Source organism: Manacus vitellinus, unplaced genomic scaffold, assembly GCF_001715985.3.
Source record: "Manacus vitellinus isolate BGI_N305 unplaced genomic scaffold, ASM171598v3 scaffold_13_pilon, whole genome shotgun sequence".
Lineage (NCBI taxonomy): Eukaryota > Metazoa > Chordata > Aves > Passeriformes > Pipridae > Manacus > Manacus vitellinus.
The window spans coordinates 15,947,707-15,970,660 of record NW_021938999.1 but is presented as its reverse complement, the minus strand read 5'-3'; the positions used below and the strand labels follow the sequence as shown (position 1 = coordinate 15,970,660).

The 22,954-nt window shown below is 39.1% G+C and overlaps 1 protein-coding gene across 1 annotated transcript in view; it reads left to right on the top strand.

Moving 5' to 3' along the window:
* Positions 1 to 19,391: 19,391 nt before the first annotated feature.
* Positions 19,392 to 22,954, top strand: part of LOC115307170 (zinc finger protein 503-like) — a 4,176-nt gene continuing 613 nt past the window's right edge. Inside the window, exons 1-3 of the mRNA XM_029958072.1 lie at positions 19,392 to 19,424; positions 21,905 to 22,174; positions 22,244 to 22,950. Coding sequence (XP_029813932.1) covers positions 19,392 to 19,424; positions 21,905 to 22,174; positions 22,244 to 22,950 — 1,010 coding nt within the window. The remainder of the gene's footprint in view (positions 19,425 to 21,904; positions 22,175 to 22,243; positions 22,951 to 22,954) is intronic.

Genomic DNA, 22,954 nt, shown 5'->3' with positions numbered 1-22,954 from the left:
GATCTGTACATGTGCTGCAATATGTAAACAGAAGCATTGGCTTTCCCTAGAAACATTCAATATGTATTTGTTAATAGGATCAAATTTTCTTCACACATTTTCCAATCTGTTTGTTAGTACAGTGCTCAGGCTACTTTGGCAACAGTAGTGCTCCAGCTAGCAAAACATCCTACCACTGTGAAACTTGAAAAGATGCCATTTTGCCATGAGATTGGTTGCAAAACAATTTGCATAGGCATTCTAGCCAATAGCTAATCTATTATCTGGGCTGCTCTTTTCCCATTGCACGTTCTTGAGAGTGGAGAATTCCACACAGTTCTTTCTGGTAAAAATGAAACTCTCTCCTTCTGTAGCAAAGGATTCAGTGTCAATCCCTTGTGATAAATAAAGAATGTGACCACTTTTTGATGCTTACTTGCCACCTCAAGTGTTAGGATGCTTATTCAATATCCTCACTTAATGTCCTGTGCTTAAGGATTTAGGATAATTGGGCAATTATGTTTCCAAATTGAAGTCTTTGGATAAATCTAAGCAAAGCTAATTATTTTAGTGTTCAGAATGAGATTCAGCTCATGGACTAAACCTTAATATAGACATCTACATGTGAAGCTGTGTGCTGATGTCACTGTAGGCAGAGCACATGCAGATGTGTACTAGGGCACCTCAGATAACACTAAATTCCTACATTTACACAACTGCTCTGAGACCAGAGTACCAAAAAAAAAAAAAAAAAAGATTGAGAAAGATTATCCTAGAAGAGAGGCCTATTTTTAACTTTACAACACTAATAAGTGTGAAACTTGTCAATTCAAATGAGAAAGATTAGTAAGGTTAGAAGGAAGCATGAAAAAAACCCCCAACTATAGCTTGTTCCCCGTTGTTGGCAACACAGTTTAAAAGAACATTCTAGTAAATGAACATTGTGTCCCATTATTTCAATACTTCTTTTAGCATCTGAAAATGCAAGTGTGCCAACATGACGGTTCACTGGGACATAGCAACTCTTGGAGTAGTTTAAGAACATTAAATAGAAACATTGGATTGAGTAAGTGAAAACATGCTCTCTAATTTCTGCTTCGACAGTTTATTTTATAGTACTGCCAGACAACATTATTTATAGAATTTAAATGTTTTTAATGAAAAAAGTTAACAAAAATATGTTCCTTTCATCGAATGGTCTGGTTACCTTTACACAGCAGAGTATGTTGTTTGTAGATGTGTGAAACTGGAAAGGCAGTGGGTTTGGACACACTTAATCCTCTCCATGGAGGTTTTCAGGCTGTAGTAATCATCCTCACTGAATTAGATAATGCTCCCATGCTGCAGCATGACTTCTGCCTTTCACAGCTTTATCTGCACTCTCCTTTTATCTGATGGAAGCAGACATTTTTTACATGACAAAGCTGTTAATTAGTACTTGAAAAGATTGAAAAAGATTACTTGTTTTGTAATAATTAGAGCTGATGCTATTACTCCTGAGGCTAAGGCTGTGCTAGAACAGAGACTAACAAGATTTCTAGGTAGGCATAGATTCAAAAGCACTCCATAAAACAAACCTGTTCTATGAATGTTTAATAGACGTGTGTGGAAAAGCTATGTATACTACATATGTTTTGTAAAAACATATTCTGTGAAGGAAAAACAAATTTTTAGAGGATGTAATGGAGTATAATACAGTAGAGTAGTTGTATTTCTCACAGGCATCTACATTTCTAGACTAAACCCCTTGTCTTCACAGTTTTGCATATGCACTGCTAGAAATAGAGAAAATTACCTTTTCTGTATAACTCCTAAAATACACACTTTGCTAAGGCTAAAACTCTGCCTTCAAACCCCTGTGTAAAACTGACTGTTTTATTTGGATGATTAGAACATAACAGCAGGCATTAATAGGTAAGTTAAAAAGAGGAGTAACTATCCATATAGTTTAAAACATAAAAATAATTGTTTAGACCCTTGCAATGATTTTTGTCAAGCTCCACAAGAATAACTGCAAGGCAGGCCTTCATTTAGCACTTCTCTGAGCCATTGGCTCTTCACTGGAGGAAACAGGGACTTCAGAATCATAGAATAGTTTGGGTTGGAAGTGACCTTAAAGATTATCCAGTTCCAAGCCCCTGCCCTGGGCATGGACAACTCCCACTAGACTGGTTTGCTCAAAGCCTCATCCAACCTGGCCTTGAACACTTCCAAGGATGGGGCTGCCACAACTTCTCTGGGCAACCTGTGCCAGTGCCACACCACCCTCACAAGACATAATTTCTTCTTAATATCTAGTCTAGATCTTAAATCCATTTTATCTTAAAGCCATTTCTCCTTGTCCTACCACTACAGACCTGCAATAACATCTCCCTGGAGCCTCTTGTCCAAGCTGAACAGCCCCAACCTTTCTTCATAGGAGAGGTGCTCCATCCCTCTGACCATTTTCATGTCTCTCCTCTGGACCCATTCCAACAGGTCCACATCTTTCTTGTACTGAAGACCTCAGAGCTGGATTCAGTACTCCAGGTTAGGTCTTGTAAGAGAAGCGTAAGAGAGGAGTGAATTAAATACACAGAAATAATGGATTTGGTATATGTTTACTGGATTAAATTTATATGACTTAAATACTTGAAAGTAATAACCACTGTCTGAGTTTTGGTCTGATAAAAATGTATTCCATACCAGAAGAATTAGGAATCTGGCCCAAACTTCATTGACTAAGAGAAAAAAAATCACTAAAATGTTTTACTAATATGACAATTTAATGTATTTCTTTATTAATGTATTTTATTATTAGTGTATTTCTTTATTATGAAGTAAAAGAGATTTTTTTAATATTTAAAAGTGTCTCTGTCTTATATCCATATGCAAAGTGCATATTCTAGATCCATTGCTTAATGTAACAGTCTGCAAAAAAAATCTGTTTTGTTTATGTTCTTAATCCATGATCTCTGCTTACTTGCTTAGAGTCTCTGAGAAACCACCTACTTAAAAATGGCTGCAAGAATGTTTTATATCCATAAGGTATTATGAATACCCTAAAAAGCCAAATTTTTCCCAATACATACTTACTACTCATGCAGTTACTTAAAAACCTCAAATTCATAAGTAGTATGAGAAAAGGCGAACAGGGAGTGACTGCTGAGAAGCTCTCAAGGTACATGAGCTTTATGGTATATGGGCATCAAATACTGCACAAGATGAATGCTCAGAGAATCACAGGAAGGTGATTTAATTATATTAACATTTAATTAAACAATGGAACTCATGAAATGTGGACAATCAGATCAAAAAGCACAACTGGCCATTTCATGAAAGGAATGAACTGTGGGAGGTTTTCTCGCATAAAGACATTACCTCAAATATGAGGAGGCCATTTTAGCTGCAAATGAGGTCTTTGGCATGGGTTGTTCAAGAAAGTCTTGTATAAAAGCACCACCTGCTTGCCTATTTTCCTGTGATTATCACTGGTGGAGACCAGATACTGATACAGACGAGCCTTTATTCTGTTCCAGGACTTTTGTTCCAAGGTTCTGTGAAGTCGTTTTTCTTTATTTAGATATGGTATTCAATGTATTAAATCATAAGAAGCCTTCCTGTTCAGATAAGATATGAAAGATGGAACTTAAGCAGGGAAAAATTCAAAAACAGACCTCAAATTCTGACTCCCTGGTAATTTATATGGTAGTTTAACCCAAACTGTGAATTAAGTAGAACAAAGCCAGCCTGGATATGAGCTGTTTGGGTGGACATGTCCTTGGGAGCCAGACTGGACAGATGGTCACTGTGCACTGATGCCAGTGGAGGAAGCTGGTCATTTAGAAAAGTTTCCTCCTGCCTTTCTTCCCAAGCTTGCTTGCATGTTTTGAGTCAATGGCAGTAAGCCTTCTGAGGTCCCATTTTTGTGCCTCTGGAACAACTAGCATGCTCTGACCACTGAACTATAATAGCTTATGGGTTCAGTGCTCCACTATGAACCACCTCATCTGGTGCTTTAATCTCGATGCTATAATGGTGCTTTTGGCTTAGAAGACAAGAAAAAAAGAAAGTGTCTTGAGAGTGTGGAGCTATGAAGCAACCACATGTAACATTTCTGAAATAAAGCACATTTGTAGGGCTTCAAACTGATCTCTTGGTAAAAAGAGAACACATTCTTGTACAAGCAGTATTCCCTTCTTCTTAAACTTGAGTACAGCTGACCCAGTATTGACCTTATCCAGCTGTATAGAAAGCTTTCTGTGTGATAAATATGACCTAACTTCAGATGTTAATAATTTCTCCTCTATTTTTTTCTAAGTCTTGTTTCTAACCATATGAAACATTAAAACTTCAAAACTTTAAACAAAAACTCTAAAAGCAGGTCATTTTATCATTAAATGATTATAAGGAAGCAAGTACTCAGATTGAAAAAATTGTGCCAGGAAAACCCCTCTGTTACTTGAAACAAAACGAGTTTACCTAAAGTTAGTATTCACAGCTACAGAGAGATGACAGGTGATCTCAGAAGCACTTTCAGCATCTGAATGCTGCACTAGGGATGCCAAGACATCATTTAGGTGCCACTAACACTCATCAAAATCCCATCTGTGGATACCTTAAATGCCTAGTTTAACAGATTAAGGTGTCAGTCACAGAGCTTCAGCATCATGCTGCTTTTTCTGTTATTAATTGGCAGAACGTAACTCCTACAGGCTGAGTCCAAGTGGCTGCATTAGGCTTTAGCTCTGAAATGCCCTTTAGGGTAGATCCTTTTTCTCATGAGGGAATAAAAAGTGGACATTAGTCTCCCACATTCTCTCCTTCGTGATCATTCCACATAACTCCCCATGTGACATCTAAACTGAGAAACTCCAGAGCAGAAGGTTCCCGATCTGATTGTAAATCTTAGCCTGTCCTAACTCCACATGAGAGTGGGATTTAAGCATCCTCCAGACATCTCCCAAATCTTGTTTACTGGGGAAAGATAACTGAGGCACAGGCTGCCTGTCATCTATGGTGAACTGTTAAGAGCTCTTTGTTTTGAAACACTGCAGGGTCTTCCATGGTGCAGAGCTACAGGTCAGTTTAGGAGCAGTCCAAGACATTTGCATTTCTGTGTCAGGAATGTCTATTTTGAGGATGTCCAGGAGCAAGGTGCTAAACTCATGACTTCACCCTCCAGAATGACTTCATCCCGTTGTCTTGCCTAGCCCACCTGCATGACCTGACCCAACAGACCTGCTTACAGCATGTCTAACTCTAAAACAGATCAATAAATGTAGTGTTGGTACCTTCCCACACACTTGATATTTTCTAGGTTGTACATTCCATTCCTCTGAGAGTAAAACTAATTTTGTAGAAAATACATGACTATTCATTTGAACAGCAAGCAGAATGCAATTTTCTGTACAACCTGTTCATGTTCTTGTTATAATTATCTATAAGGTTAATTAAATCATGGGGAGATGTGTGCTCAAGGCTTTTCTTAAAGAAAATCTGTTATGTGCCTAAATCAAACTAAAAGATTTCTTTTCAAAACCTCCTGCCAACTGGAAACACAGCAAAAGTTTTTCTAAAATTTTTTTTAACAAAACCTAGGGTCTTTTTAACAATTTTTTTTTTTAATCATAAAGTTTCCTGAAATCCCGAAACTACACCTTGAATTTAGAAGGAATAAAACTAGCAGGCAACTTTGTCATCTTTCTCAGTATTTTTCAGGTGCCAGAGCTATTCTCACTACCCTCAAACCCCTCCCAAACCTTTTCCTCTTCCTCAGAGAAATGCTCCAGTCCCAAATCTGTTACTCATCCAGAGACAACTCAGTCCTTGCTGTTAACAAGTGCAAAACTGATGATAAAAAAACTGGGCAACACCACAAACCTTGTTTGTTCTGAAAATGAAAAAAAATTTTACATACCTATTCAAAAAACAGAACAAGCAAAATCAATTGAAACATTACACATTCTACATTCATATGTAGAAATGGTTATAAAAATGTTGTCAGCACGTTTTCATCTGAAAAAGGCTGTTTTAGCAACAGTGATATATTTAAATACAACTTTATACTGCTTCCAACAGGAGATGCTTTGATCTAGAGAAATGAACATTTGATTTATCATTGCATTAAAAAAATGCCCTTTGTAAACTGCTATGATTTTGCATTTTGCATATTAGTTTTGGCATTTCACAGAATTTTGTAACTACCACATATCTAATCACATAAAAATTATTAATGAAAATGAAAAGAATCTGGAAACAGTATTCAGGGTTGTTCAAAATTTTGTTTGGGTGCCAGCAACACTCTTTAACACATTTAGTGCATAGTTACCCTCCCAACTATACTTATATACTGGTAGGTATGTAGTTATCCTTTCTATGGTAGACAGGTCTTCTACTGTGGATTTTCCACCTCTTTCAGCTCTCTCTTGAAACTTAAAAACTTATCTTCTCTCAGATTTAAGTCGTAAAAACAAACTTCCTGAAGAAGTTTATTCCACAGGGCATCAACTCCTGTAATTATAGTGATTTAAACTGTATCTTTTATAGTTTTGTATATACAAAACTTCCTGTCTGATTTGCTCAATTTCCCAAAGTTTGAATAGCTTACTTTGTCTTCTATCCTATCATTTTCATATGGTTTATTTAAATTTAGTTGATATACTCAACAACTCATGCCCCAGAGTAAAATCCCTTCACAGATTTCTTTCCATATGGAGGAATTAGGTGTCTTTTAGGTGCATACATTTAAGTTATTCAAGATTCATCTTTCTTATAGGCTTATATTGAGAAATAGAAAGTATTTTCTTTTTTCCCTTTCAAGGTAAAGCATAAACTTATCTTTTATTAGCAGTGAGCCAAAAACTTGTCCTGTTCTCATTGTGCTCACACATAATGAATTTTTAAGGTTTTCAATAACAATCTTAATGAACAAGTCAGGGAATTAGTTGGCTGCACAAGTGACTATGATCAGGTCACTTAAAGGGTAAGACAATCTTAAAATTAGTGCAGCACTGGGGAAGGCTATTTAGAACTTTTCAAAATGTATGCGTTGAGATACTCAAGAAACCTTTTTAACTCCATCTTTTGCTATAAAGAAAAGATCTCCCACTGGCTAAAAAATGACAAACCATCCATAAATAATTTAATTTGTTTTGTATAATTTTACACATTATTTTATTTGGAATGAAAGGCACAACTTTTCAGGGCTTCTCAGCAAGTCTCTACTTGAATTTCTGCATTTTGGTAACGTGCAGCAGGAAAAATATATGCAGCTTTTCTTTCACCCCTTAAATAATGGAGACAGACAGGGGAATGGAAAAATATATATCTGTGAAAAGCACTCGATGCAATTCCTTTACTTCAGCAGGTCAGCAGATTAGCAGTGGCAGCTGATGCCACCTGTTCGTGATGACCACAACGTGCACGGTGTGTATGAATGTCTTTCCCTCCCGCAGTTTCCGAGTCCGTAGATGAAAACCTACTGCTGCTACCCATGCCTGGAACAAAACTGTGGGTTCAGCCAGTGAGGACCTCATTCAAAAGCCAGTTTTCAGACTTTGACAGCTTTTTTTTTTCCCCATGATCTAAACAAAATGAGAATCCTCAGACTATATTTAATTAAATATAGTCTTCTTTCTGTTTTTGATTTTTGTATGCAAATTTATTATCGATCAGGACAGTGGGTTAAGTGTCAAAAAGTATTTAAGTAAAAAGTATTTGCCTGCTACATAGAGTTTTATTCTCATTAATGGTCTCTTTTTATGTTACAATGTACAGTAGGAATTCTGAGTCTTACACAGATATGCTTGTAGAAATTTAAAATGACAAAAAGCAAAACCGAGATGATGGTGTGAGTTTAACCTGCAAACAAAAGTAAAATAAGGCAAAGATAGGATCAAACTGGTACGGAACAAAAAATCGTGATGGCTGTGAACACTTAAGAAATGCTTTTATATGAACAAGTAATATGTTGTAAATACTGTTGATATTTCACAATTGATATGAGCCTCTGCTCATAGTTTGAAGATGATCTGTGTAGAATTCCGATTCCATAATGAATTAAAAGGCAAAGGCAAAACTCATCCTGAGGAAATTAATGTTTATCAAGGTAAAAAAGCTTTTGAAGTTCATGTTTTCATTTTTTTGGAAAACAAATCAAAACCCCTCTTGCTGCAAAATGTTGACACTTTTAAGGTATTTCACTGCTTTAATTTCACATATCACGTCAGGTCTGCTTACACATGGCACAAATTAGCCATTCTCTATTGAAATTGATTTTTCTGAAGTTATGGCTACTATACAGAGAAGACTAACATGTTTAATATACTTTTCGTTGAACCCACTCCTGAAATGGAAAATGCGCAATTTCTAATTTTATTTTAATAAATTATTTCACCACTTGTTCTTTTTTGAGACAACAGACTGTATTACTTGGCCTAAGTGGTAGGATATTGTGCAATACACAGTAGAGTTCATATTTTCAGTCCATTGCAATGTTTCAGCACAGCTTCACCGAGGTCACTGCTGCAACAAGCTGCATCAGCCAAGGATCTGCTATTGAACTGAGCTGCAAATTTAGTGTGTAACATATAGAGACAAAAAAAAATGCCCCATTCGAAATGAAAAGGCAAGAAGAAAGATCTAAGTCCCTAGTCAAAAAAACTCCTGCAATCAACAAATTATACAGTCATTGTTAATTTCAGTGACTCACAATTCACTCTTTACTAAGCTATACTAGATATTTGTTTTGGAGTATTTTGCTTGTGTATACCAGATACTGAAAATAACACAATTCGAAGGTCAAGGAAGGGGCAAAGTGACATAATGAAACACAGACATAAAGAAATCAGCAGAGATACCAGGACAAAAAAAAAAAATACAACAGAAGATCCCCTCTAAGAAGTCTATTGTTTATATCAGTAAAAGGCCTGACAAAAAAAAAAAAAAAGAGTTGAAAACGTAAAAATATTTTCCTTTTTTTTTTTTAAACAGAAAAGTATGTTTGCTTTAATCAAATCTGAGAATTTAAAACAACTACGTAAAATCCTTCTTTCTGGTTCCAGAAATGAAAAAAAGAGCGCAACCATTCCAAGCAATAACAAATCTTTTCCTTTCCTCATCCTGGCTCCAGCAAATGCCACTTTTTTTTCAAGTTTTGGAAGAAGGTGAAAAGCTTTCTCTAAAGCACACATGCAAAATAATCTGCTAGAAGGGTAGCTCTGCTTAGAAAAATATATGCCACTTTTGAATGTTGCCCTCACTGAAAAATGGTAGAACTGAACCTTAAGTCTGCTTTCACACGTAATCTTTCAAAATATATATCAGACCACGAATGAAAAATGTTAGTGCCATTGTGGGGTATCAGTTAAGAAAAATACAGGAGGTTTTTATGCTACAGTTTCTCTCACAGATTGGTGAGTTTATGTCTGCCAGAAGATTATCTAGTCTTCGGAGAACATATGTAATATGACAGTTGTAAATTCTATCACATTTTTCTTCTTGAGTGTTCATGGACAGGATGCTGCACTTTAAAGGAATACTGTGAGACTAAAAATTTGAGGTCATTTGGGCTGGATGACTATAATTGAGTGGACTCTCTATATTTAATTAAGTGGCTGATCCTGAGAGAATAATCATCTGCTGTTTCTCCTAACCTGAAGATGTGACTACTCAAAACTTTAGGAGTCATTCCCTAAAAGTTGAGATTAGCAATTGAAGCATCTATCCAGTGACTCATGGGACCTAAGATTCAGCCCACCACAAGTCTTAACCTCCCTTGTTTTGCAGGGGAGTAGCGAAATTTGGCTGGTTCTGGGAATTTTCCCTGGAATTTCCTATCTTGCTTTATTTACTCTGTAGACTTCTAACTTGCCCATGTTCTCCTTTGGATTGCTCAGGAATGACAGTGACATGCTGGGGCTATGGTGTTTCCTGCTTAAAAAAACCAAAATCTTGAGGGCCCTTTCCCCTCTGCAGCAGTATCTTTGGTGAATGAAGGCTATGTAGAGGTCTTCACATGAGACAACTTTTCACAGCAGCCTTGAGAGGGGCTCATAGTGAAGAAATTCCCACCTTCTTCTCTGTCCAGCTGCTTGGTACACACACTCCTTCCCACAGCTGAGCTCTTCAGTCAGTCCTTCTAAATTTGGCTGAGGTGTTACTGCATTTTCAACTCACCTTTTTGCATGGTATGTACTGCACCACGTCCTTCCTCACCTTTGTGCTATTTGTCACTTTACCCATTGCAGCCCCTGGTGCAAGGTAGATCATTAAGAAACGAAATTAAAAAAAACATGTCCTAGATTGAAAAACTACAGAGTGCTACAGATTGCATCTCTGCAATTGTTCTGGTTTTCTGGTGGTTTTTGTGGATTAGGATGAAAATTTGGATCTCCTGACTGTCTTTAGATGAAAGTAAAACATAAAATTCTGTTCCCAGACGGATTTTCCTTTTTTATTTTTGTGCATGTTTGGTTTTGTATTGAAAACTGGTTATAATGACTTCTACTAATTCTTTTTTAATGTAGGGTTTGCAAACCCTCTCATTGTTCCATCCCAGAAATAAACCTGACGTGCATGAGCTGCTTCTCTTGATGCACAGACCTTGATTCTGATGGCCACACATGAAAGGAGTGGAACTAATGGGCATTGTCCATTACAAAAATACCAGTTTGATACATGATTTGTATTTTGCCTTGTCAGTGGTGTGGTATCATAGAACCAGGCTTGCATTATTTTCAGTGAACTCCCGGCTAACTCTTTTGGAAAATGAAGAATGTATGTCTGCATTGGCATTTAAAGATATTTCGAAAAGCCATGAGCATAGAACCAATTTCTGCCACAAGCACCTCAAAACCCAGGAGTAAGTGGCTTTGGATCACTCCAAAAACCACCTACATCCTTGCCAAGTCTGTTTTCCTTTATAGTTTAATTCTAGAGTCAATAAACACAAAGGAAAGGTCATCAAATGAACAGAATGTATGTAATTTACAATTAGAACATGCAATTGGTGTTTCATAAAAATACAGATACAGCTATGTCTCTGGGCCACATTGAAAGAACCACAAGTTTTGACAACTTGCACCTGCAATATAAATTTGCTGGATTTTTAGAAAAGTAAAATACTACATTACATGTACACAAAGTGCATATTCCTTAGCTATAGTCCTCTTTTGAAACTGAGATCCTGAACAATGTTGCCAAAAGAAACAGCTTTTGTGCTTTCAGACAGCCAACATCTTATAAAACCAGGCAGATGAATGATGTTATGTGTAAAGGATGAATAAAAATATCAAAGGTCTGAAGTTCCAAACAGACTTTGCAGGCCAAAAAAACTGTATTAAAATTCATTCCATAGAAAATAAAAGCAAATAACATTGAGACCAACCTGGACATTTTGTTCTGCTTCAGAAACTAAGGGCTTGTGTATATTCCTGAGGCAAAACAATTGCTCATTTTGCAGTCAAATTTCCTAAGATTTTAGACATGTTGTTACACTAGGTTTGTTCATTGACAATAAAGGTATGACCCTATGATTTTTGAAAGTTTTCTGGTAAGTGGGTATCTTTATTGCTATTTGAACATTGATAATATTCAGAGCCAGGCTCTTGCATTCTGGCTTTTGAATTTCAGAGGAACCTTTTACCATCAGTGTCAGAAGACTGGGATTTCATTCTGACTAAAGCCATAAGAAAGATTTTGATAACTCAGACTGACAGCCTTCCTAATTTAAATTATATAAATGTATTAAAAAGAAAACAACTTACTCTTGACTTAGCACCTAATAATTCAACTACATGAATATAATTCCTCCTTGATCCTTAGAGTCATATATCAGTGTACAATTTAAATAAAAAATTTCCCTAATTTATGTAAATGAGAGAATTGAACCCAACATTAATCAACAAAGGCACACACTGTTTTTAAGCTTTCTCTTTCCAGTAAAATATGCAGGTGAAAATTTCTTCTGTGTTCTTCAGAGTAGTTGCCAGATCAATCTGCTTTCATTTATATGAATGTAAAACATAAACATAAGTACCATAACTAAAGACTTAAGAAAGACTTAGATCTATTTATCAGCTGTTATACAAATACACAGGAAAATTCATTCTTTTCCTTGGCTGCAACTGATTTTAATCAGAAACTAACAACTTATCATTGAAAATAATAATAAGAAAGGCAGTATACATACAAATGTCCCCTGTGGGTTAGTTATGGGTGAGAGGCACCTCACCTGACTTGACATATCTGAAGATTAAAGTTCAGACAATGAACTAGTCACCATGCATTGCCTTTGGGGGGCTTCTCTAAAGAAGAAGTCATCTGACCTTTCTAGAGCAGGATCATGTATTCTTTGGAGGTGCCTGTTTCCCTTCTTGGACTAATTGGTAGTCTCAGGTGACTGGATCATAATTAATGCCTTATTTTTGGCTTTTAGTTGCATGGTTGAGCATTCTGCATGACCAAGGAGTATCCCAAAGAGAGGAACAGAAGAGGTCACAAGCTGAAAGATAGGAAGTGAGGAAACAAATGTGCGCTTTCACCAGTATTTTTTTAAATGCTTATTTAATGAGAATATTCCTCCTTTATCTTATTTTTGGTCTCTTCTAGAAAAGAGTTGCTCTAATGCAGAGTGATTCTGGCAGCAGTCCTCACTGTTACAATATTCTTCTTGGAAGAATGGAGGAAGCTGGGTCAGTCTCTGTCCCTTGGTCATGTAAGTTACAGTTTAGTTATATATTTGAGCTCTTTATGACCTTGCAGATGCTTCTTTTGTGACCAATCACTTCATTTGTTTCCCTCATTCTAGTTTATTTGTGTTTTATTATTTTCTGTTGAAGTGCAGATTTTTAATCATGGAGGTTTGGGTATTTCTCAACAAGGAGCTTCTCAGATAGAACAGTGTGCTTCTTTGATCCCTTTTGACATCCAAATACAGGATAAATGTAAATACTCCCATGTTAGGTAAACTCTAAAATTATCAGGTATTTTTGGCCTGTTTAGACATAATCTGGAGATCCCTAACATACATCTGGATCTGCTCTGTTTTTCAGTTTTACCGACAATACATTTATGTCTGGTAAATGGTCTACAGAGTCTCATGTATTCAGAGGCCTTACATGCCAAAATAATTTGCTGTTGTACCTTTGCCTTTCAAAATCAGGATGATGAAACATACTGCTACAATGGGATTTGTTCTAACATTACTTTAAGATAACTTAAAAATCAGTTATCTTGATAATGATCATGGTTATTAGCTATTGGAACAATTCCTTCAGGGATTTATCTTCTTTTTAGTTACTTAGCTATTTATATTCTTTCCAGTTACTTAACCCAGGACTGGCATTTTTTTTTAATGTATCTGTTCTAGCTCAGCCTGGGGTTGAAGGTTGAGCTCAGAGATCATCCACTGAAATTCCTGAGTCAAGTCAGAGTTGTGATTGAATCACAGTTTTGGCCTTAAAGTATTTTTCTATATAAATGAAATCTTCTCATCTAACTGACACTCATGTGTAGCTGTTCAGTAGCTTAGACTGCAATAATTAATAAATAATAATAAATTATGAAAATATGTCTACTGGTATCAAGGAGAAAAGATATTAGTTGAGCATAATTTCCTTTTATTCCCTGCTTCCAATTTAATCAATATATAACTGTGAAAACATGAAACTGATGATATTTTTTCTATGCTGAACAAAATTATTGAGAAGTACCTGATTTATAGAAATTGCAGCATTCCTTTTTAGTATAAAGCACTGTTTCATTACTTTAGTACTTTTACTTAAGTTTCTTTGTGACATGAAAGCACCTTTGACTCGGTAGCTACAGCAGCTTTCCACATGTAAATACTCTTGGTGTGGACGTCTGTTTTCAATAGGATTTTGTGATTGTAGTGACTAAATTGCAGCTTCTTTCTATGCCCTCAGGTTCAGCTTTCATTGCAATCAATGACCAAAGTCTTCATTTAATGAAAGGAGAAAATTTGAAAGAGAAAATGTTGAAAACCAGCAAATCAAACTGATATTCATATCTGCAGTTTGCTAGGACAGAAGCTGTCTCCACCCACAGTATCAAATGCTGGCTCTTGAATGAATTGGGATCCTTACCATTTGGGTTCAAGTTACAGTATTCTCAACTGATAGAGCCACTGAATATATAAGCATTTTATATAGATGCATATGTTTTCAATGATGCTAAACTTTTTAGATTACTTTTCTTTTTTTGTTGTTTTTTGAATTTTTTAAGCCTTAGCCCTTAAGACTGAATGGCAGCCAGGCACAGCCACATCTAGAAATGCTGATGATGTAAACTGAATAAAATCTAGTATAAAGCTGAATAAATGATTTATACTTAGAGTAGAAATAAACAAAATTAATTAAAAATCTGTCTGTTTAGTTTGAACAAAATATCTTTCTGTCAGATGCTGATGGTAATTTCATTCAACAAGGAACACCAACATGTGGCAGCTCTGTTTCCAGGTTGTAATGCTGAGATGAATAGCACCTTTCATAACAGAGTCCTCAATAACCTCTGGACTTGATCCTGAAAACACTTTGTATGTAATTATGTTGGCTTCAGCTGTACTACTTCAGGGTGGGTTTCACTCACTTAACATTAGACATTTAGAAGCAGACATGTAGGCTCCCTCTGCAGTCAAAGGAGAGAGATGTAAAGCACTAAAGAACAAGTGGTGTTCCTTGTCTGAAGTATTTTTAATTATTTTTTTAAATGATGGGATGCGTCATCATAGAGGGAGGTTGGTATCAACCTCTTTTGACTGCGTAAGGAGCAGCTATAATTCAAAACCTAGGTTTTATGCTGTAAGTTTATCTGCAAATTTGAGTGCATATGTTTTTGTTGAGCGAAGTCTGGGATCCATACACTAGTCAACTGAGCTACTTGTGGAGAGACCAAATCAGCACAATATCCATAACTTTATTTAGTGTAAAGTATATATTAGTACTGAATGATGCCTCCCTTGGCAGGAAAGTGGTAGTCTAAAGGCCACAGGTGCTATAGTACAATCAGATCTGGTTGCAGTTATGGTCTAAATGGGAATAGTATGCAAGAAGGACCCACTTCATCATATGGACCAGAACCATGGCGATGGGGTGAGGGGTCCATCTACTATAATCTCCACTTGGCCTGCTAGGAAAAGTGAGTTGTGCTCCTAAAAAAAGTTGTATTGAATTATGAAGAAAAAAAAAAAAAGAAAATAGTACTGGTGTTTTCCCAGCAACTCCCCACAAAATACACCTCTAATTCAAAATGCAGCTATGCAGCTTGCTGTGGATTGTCAAGATACTCAAAATATGATGATGTAGGGATTTCACTAAGCTTCTGGGATTTGGCTTCCATTCACTGGGATTCAGATGCCTCAATAACCTCTTTTGGCTAGGCTATGTTTCTTGTACAGAGAAACCCAAACTTAAACCTTTGAAGTTTCCCTCTAGATTCTCAAAACCCACAGCTTCCATATATATATGCCTGTCTGAATTAGAAATGATGGGGTGATCTTCAAGTTAAGAGCCCCTATCCTTCAAACTTGTTGCAGGTATTTCAGGAAAGGATTTAAACAGAACACCAATACGGAACACAGGAAGCATGTAAACAAACCTACTGTACCAACTTACTGTTTTCAACCTTCGGACAGTGCTGAAAAATCCCATATTCCAGACAAATTTTGTACTGACTTGGCCAGTAGTATATTATCTTAAGCTACTAACAACAATCTGTTCTCACTGAGGAGCCTATAACAAATTTAATGTTTAGACTTTAAGGGAGACTATCTTATAATACAATCAAAATAGTTATTTATTGAGGACAGTGAACATGAGCCCACATAATGTATGCTGTAAATCACTAAGGCATGTGGTTCCATTTAACACTATTTTGCTTGAAAAGTGATCACTTAGAGGTAAGGTTTGCCCTAAATTGGGTAGGAAACGAAAATATCCAAGAATAAATAATAAATAGGGTGTGTTTTGGACAAAGCTATCTTTTAGAGGCGGAAAGAACATTTCTATCTATAGAAGCATTGCTTGGATTTTTGTCTTCTGTTAACCACAAGTACATATTTTCACTAGAAAAAACTGACTTTTGGGTATTCACAAAGATTTGTTCATGCTAAGGATAAACAGAACTAGATACCCTGTGTTCTGAGATAAGAAAATACATGGAACCATTTCTTGTAATAGTATTCATATTTTATTAAAATGAGGGGGAGGAGGGTTATTATTTCTACAGCCACTGTTGAGGGGAAGTGGAGTTCTCTGGACAGAGCTCAGAGCTGATTGTATTCTTACCCTCTCCTGCTTGGTGCTGAAACCCATAAATCAATACAGCAGTCATTGCCATTTAGGGAGAGCAGGATAATACCTTAAACCAATTAGTTCAACCACCAGTTTCGTTGAAAGTAGAAATATAGAAGTATAATTTATACAAAGTAGGAAAATGAGCTTCAGTTAATTTTTCATGGAAATTAATTTCTTGTCTGGCTCACAAAATACATAAAACCCTGAGCTCTCAAAAGTTGGTTTTCTTTCCTATCCCGGACATAAGTCAAAATACAGCAAACTCTTTTCTTGACATACTATTTATTTTACAGAGACTGAATGCATATCCAAGAAGTGATCTGTAGGCAAATTTTTTATCCTTCTCACCATATCTGGGTCAGATCTCACATGCGCTATGTGTCTGTCCTGATTCTAGCCCAGACAGGGTACATTTGGGCAGCAGCCAGGAGGAGTGTGGCCAGTACCCTGGGGCTATTGGATGCCACCTCATGTGGTGCACAGGGGGATGAAGGAGCAGGAGTGGTGGTTTTTTCTGCTTTTACCAGGGTGTAAGGGGGGTGTGGTCAGGCGATGCTGGTTCCACATGGTGAGCAATCCCTTGTGAATCATTCGCCTGTCTTGTGCACTGTGCTATTGGTGTGGTGGTTGTAACTTTTCCTTTTCTTATATCACTGCTGTTTCCAGTAAATTGTTCTTATCTCAACCCATTCTGATGGGCACCTTTTTGTCCCCCCAATTCTCTCCATCCTGCTGTTGGGGGAGGCAGGGAGGATCGAGTCGTCCGTGGTCTGAGGTGTTTCAGAAGGAACATTAAACTACAGTATCACAAAATCACAGAATATGCTCAGTTGGAAGGGACCAACAAGGATCATTGAGTCCAACTGTTAGCCCTTCACAGGACCATCCCCAAGAGTCACATCATGTGCCTGAGAGCATCATCCAAATGTTTCTTGAACTCTGTCAGCCTTGGTGCCGTGACCACTGTCCTGGGGAGCCTGTTCCAGTGCCCAACCTCCATCTGGGTGAAGGACATTTTTCTAATATTCAACCTACCCCTCCCCTGACACAACCTCAGGTCATTCCCTTGGGTCCCGTCACTGGTGACCACAGAGAAGAGATCAGTGCCTGCCCCTCCTCTTCTCCTCAGGAGGAAGTTGTAACTGCAATGAGGTCTCCCCTCAGTCTCCTCTTCTCCAGGCTGAACAGACCAAGTGACCTCAGCCACTCCTCACATGGTGTCCCCTCAAGGCCCTTCAACATCTTCATTGCCCTCCTTTGGACACCCTCTAATAGCACAGTGTCTTTTGGCCAAAACCGCCACAATATCCAAGGTGAGGCCACACCAGTGCAGAGCAGAGCAGGAGAATCACCTCACTTGCCCCGCTGGCAATGCTGAGCCTGATACCCCCCAGGACATGGTTGGGCCTCCTGGCTGCCAGGGCATTGCTGACTCATATTCAACTTACCATCAACCAGGACCCCCCCCCGTCTGTACATCTGGGGTGCCCCATATGAAGTACAAAATCTGACACTTTCCCTTGTTAACTTCATAATGTTGGTGATTTTCCAGTTCTTTAATTTGTTGAGGTCTCTCTGCAGGACCTTCCTGGCCTTGAGGGAATCAAAGACTCCTCTCAGTTTTATTTCATCTGCAAAGTTGCTTAGTATCCCTACTAATCCTGCCTCCAAGTCATTTATGAAGATGATAAAGAGAACAGGGCCTAAAATTGGGGAATGTCCTAAACCCTGACAACACCAAAGTTTGAACTAAAGTCATTTGAAATTGTAGATGCTTCATGAGACAGTTGAAATGTCGGGAGAGGATGGGGACTAAATAATGACTACATGGGGTGTGGCATTGCTTAATTTGTACCTAATCCTGTGATGTGCTCTGCAAAGTCAAACATTGTGAGCTGCAATGGAATTTAAACATGCTCAGTGTTTCAGAATCAGATCCTTTAAGACTAAGTTTGGATAATTACCCAGGAATTCAGCAACAAGAGAAAGACGGATATTTTAATTTTACCTAAATTTTTTAAGGAATATTTTTTTCTATCTTAGACTTTTTTTCTGCACTTTTCATAAAAGCTGCCCTTTTTTAGAAACATCAAGTAAATGGAGACAGATTATCTCTTATATCATCTAGCAAAAAATGAACTGAAATCTGCTCTTACTTGGGAGCTGCAGGGGCTAGAAATGCCTCCCTTCCTGCATTCTCACACCCAGTAGGATTTCTCCTCACGCAATGTCACAGACTAGTAGAACTGAAGGAGCCTTGACCTTCTCTTTCTGTTCTGACTGCTTCTTGTTCTCAATGCTTTAGGATTAGATAGAATTTAGGATGATCAGGTAAAATACAAAACTAAAGGGCTTATAGAGACCCTTGTCCACAAGGTTTTGCAGGCACAGTCAGTGTTTGCAATATTATATTCCTCAATCATTGTGTGTGGTGGGAATCAGGATGCAATATAGATGCAATATAAATGCTTGATTCCCTGGGATGACGTGCATACATTTATTCTAAAAAGAGAAAGAAAGAAACAAACAAACCAAGACAAAAATCTCTTTAAGAAGAAATACTTCCATGAATAAATCAGATTACAAGTGCAATGCCAAGAATCTGTCCAAGTTATATTATAATGAAAGCAGCAGATCCCAGCCATGGTTTTAAAGCTTGTTGAGGTGGGACATAAAATCAGTGTGTGCTACTGTGCAGGTGTTGCGTTATGATTGCCAACACTGGAATAGAACAGTTTCTCCTCTTCCCAAACTGGTGAGAGGGAAGTGAGCAGAGGAATCTTGGTCAGTGTTGTGTCTGAATTTTAGTTTATTGCGAGTGTGGAATCCAGTCTGCCAATATGCTTGCACAGTAATTGTAGGAATTTAGTGATGCAAGGCACCCCAAGGAAGAAAATTTAGTGGCTGAGTGACACATATGGGCACTTGAGGCTGACTGGATCTGTGCCCAGTGGATTGGTCCATCCCCATCCTTACAAAGACTTCCCCACTTGTGGATCCTTCACTGCTCCAGTTGGCCTACCAGTAGATGAAGGTAAATCAGTTCTGCACTCTGGTGCCTTTATTCATGATGTTTGACACTTTCTTGTCTGCTGCTGGAAGCAAAGGTAGGGATAGATGGCTGGGAACAAACACTTCAAGGACATCCAGGTTTGTGAATCGATACCTTATTTCTTGTCAGTAAAGATTGGAAGGTCTCCTTGAAAATTTTCATAGTTGAACATGAGTTACAGGATCTTCTCGTGAAGGACCTCAAAGTCACCAGATGAATAATTGTTCAACTGAAAGAGACTTACTAAGTATGACTTAGCCCAACATTTGGAAAACAAATCTCCTTCAGAGATATAAGCAACACCATTGCATTGCATCATGCTTCAGGCATTTGTCACTGCTTACAGAAGGAATAAGAGTGCTCAGCATAAAGATAAACACCTACAGCAGTGTGGCAGCATGTTGCTGTCTCATGTTTCTCTTACAGTCTTTACTAAAACTCCATCTATTTGCCTTGACAACTTAGCTCACATGAAAATAGTTTTGCCTGAAATGTGCCAGTTTGGCATCACAGTGTCTGGACAGAGTTCAGACTTATGACCAAGCACAAAAGGAAGGGAATGGAAAGTAACAAAACCAGCTGAATTCTCCCTAATTCTAGTTATTTTTGAAAGACCTATTTACTCATTTAATTCATGCTTGTATTGTTGTCCAATGAGAAAACAAAAATGTAGATATCTGATGATGAACTTCTGTTCTTTCATGAGCCACTCAGTTTTACAGGAAAATTGGACAGTTGCTCTAGGAACTGGGTGTGGAATTTTGTCTTAGGGGAGCCTCAAATTAGCTACAAAAGAAAAAAAATGGAGCAAAACCACTTCACTTTTCAAAAACATCTTTAAAAGAGCCTGTTGAATACTTCTTCCCAACAATAGTCGGTGTCCTTTCTGCAGGAAAAATATTGTCATCATCCTCACCATCATTATAATGATCACGTCTTCAAAATGTGGAAAAAAAACTTTTCCTATGAAAACTTTAGACAATTTCTGTAAAATTGGCAGAAATTCCTATATTTTTTGGATATTTCCAACACCCTTTTAAAAGCAAATGCAGTCCTGACCAAAATGGTTCCTCAAAGAGGTGACATTAATGCAGACACTGAGAAACTGATGTCTCCCAGTAAAGCTGTACTAATCTGCTCTGGGAATTTCTGAACAGTGGTTTAAAATACAATGCCAAGGAATGCATCAACTGATCTTTTACAATGATACTGTGCAGATGGTGACTGTCTTCTCAGCCTGTGTCCATGGCATGACCTCGTGTAACCCTGTTTGAGAGCCTTAGTAACCAGGAACACAAAAGCATGTTCATTCTCTGCTGTCTGCGCAGAAATGCTACGAACTCCATCAATTTTCCTTCAGCCAACAGCCACAAGAGGGCGGCTTTTTTCCTGGTTTCCTCCACTTCACTCAGTTAGGAGGTTAACTATTTCACAAATTAGTTTTTATAATTCTTAAAAGATAAATCTTCTGCTATATATTCTACTAAAAAAAAAGTGTTCTCTCATGATTTGCAAGAAGAAAAAGTAGCTGCTAAAATAAAACCATTTCCAACACCTTTTATTTTTTATTTTTTTTTTTTACTTTTCACAAAGACTGTCGACTGGTTTAACAAATGAGAAAAGGAGACATTCGTGCTGATTTCTTTTTCATAGGAGTCTGAAACATCTCCAGAATGTGAAATAAACAGAACTCTCCAGCATGTTTTCTTTTTTCAGGATTCATATTTTCAGAGTACCTCAAAGCCCAATTCTGTAGTCCAAATGATTGCTTAAAAAACCACAAGGATTTGTCTGCCATCAGCCTGCTCCTCATTTTCTTTTTGCTGAGTTTCTTCAGGTGCAGGAGGTGGTTACCGGCATAGTGCTTGAGATGTTCAGGGAGTGGGAAAAAGATAAAGTGCAAGAATAATTCTACAGAAATTCAAAACACAGACAGGGCTCAAATCTGCATCATACTCATCACAATTATATTTCTATTGGGCAGTACCATCCAGGGATTAAAGCAATGGAAAATTTTATCTATGATAATGTGGAAGTTGGGGTTTAAAATCTTCTTTCTTTTTTTTTTTTTTTTTTTTTTGAGAGAAGGGGTGAGGGGAAGGAAACGACCCGCGCTGGGGTCACGATCCGGCCACGCAAATAAGAAAGCGCTCCGAGTGCCAAACAACCTTGCTTTTGAAAGCAGCGTTTTGGGTTTGGTGGGGGGACACACAGGACGGGACGACACGACGCAGAGAGGGACAGGCTCAAACGTGGGTGCGGCAGGATAACTATTTCGGCTTCCCGACCGATTCCTTTCAAGTACCGACAGGCATTTGTACTTCAGAGGCCCTATTAGTCCCTTTTCACCTCTGTCGAGGTTGCCGGTCCCCCTTTGCGTAGCTCGCTGTTTGCGGGACCGAAACTCGAAACGGAGAGGGTGGTGGGAAGGGTGTGTCCGTGGGAATGAATGATTTCATTAAGGTCTCTGCGGAGCGAGGACACCCCTCTCCCGGGGAGCCCGGCTCGCTGGCTAACTCGGGCTCTGTTTATAAATAGTGTCACCAGTCAGGGTGCAGAAATGCTGCAGTCGCTATAGTCCACGGGCGGGTTTGCGCGCCTGCACGACCGGAGCGACGCCGAGACGTCGAGCGAGTTCCGCGGTGCCCAGGCCGCTGCCAGGGAGGCAGTGGCCACTGAAGGCAGCCACGGCGGGCTCCCAGGGATACGAAAATCCCCAGCCCTTTTAAAAGCCTTTATGGAAAATGGTGCATTCAGGGGAGGGGGCTGTCAAGGTGATGAATGCGCACAAAATTGTTCGTTACTTCCAGACTGTACTCTGCAAACACCTACGGGACAAGAGTCCGAGGTATGCACTGGGGTTTTTCTTAGACCCCGATTAAATCTCTGTCTTTGTGTGTCCTTCTGATTTCCGCAGCTGGATGCGAAGAAGAGTCCCCTGGCCCTTTTGGCACAAACTTGCTCGCAGATAGGGAAGCCGGACCCGTCCCCTTCATCCAAACTCTCTTCGGTCACCTCCAATGGCTCCGGAGGCGACAAGGACTCCAAGTCGGGCCCCTTGAAGCTCAGCGACATCGGCGTGGAGGACAAGTCGAGCTTCAAGCCGTACTCCAAGCCGGGCGCGGAGAAGAAGGAGCCGGGGGCGGCAGGCTGCGCGGGCGCCCCCGCCGCGGGGGTCGCGGCCGGGGAGAAGTCGGGATTCCGGGTGCCGAGCGCCACCTGCCAGCCGTTCACCCCAAGGACAGGCAGCCCCAACTCCAGCGCCTCCGCCTGCTCGCCGGGGCTGCTGCCGGCCGAGGGCAAAGGCGGAGAGGACAAGAAAGACTCGGAGGGCTGCGGAAAGAGCGGCAACTCCGGCTCAGAGGGAGGCCCGGGCACCACCAGCATCAGCCACAGCCGGATTAGCGTGAGCTGTGCCGGGATTAACGTGGAGGTCAACCAGCACCAGGAGAGCACGCCGGGCTCCAAGCCCATCGCATCGGACTCCGCCTCCTCCTGCAGCAGCACCACCGCCACCTCCTCCACCTCCGTCCTGGGCTCCGGCCTCGTGGCCCCCGTCTCCCCTTACAAGCCGGGACAGACCGTCTTCCCCCTGCCCCCGGCGGGCATGAGCTACCCGGGGACGCTG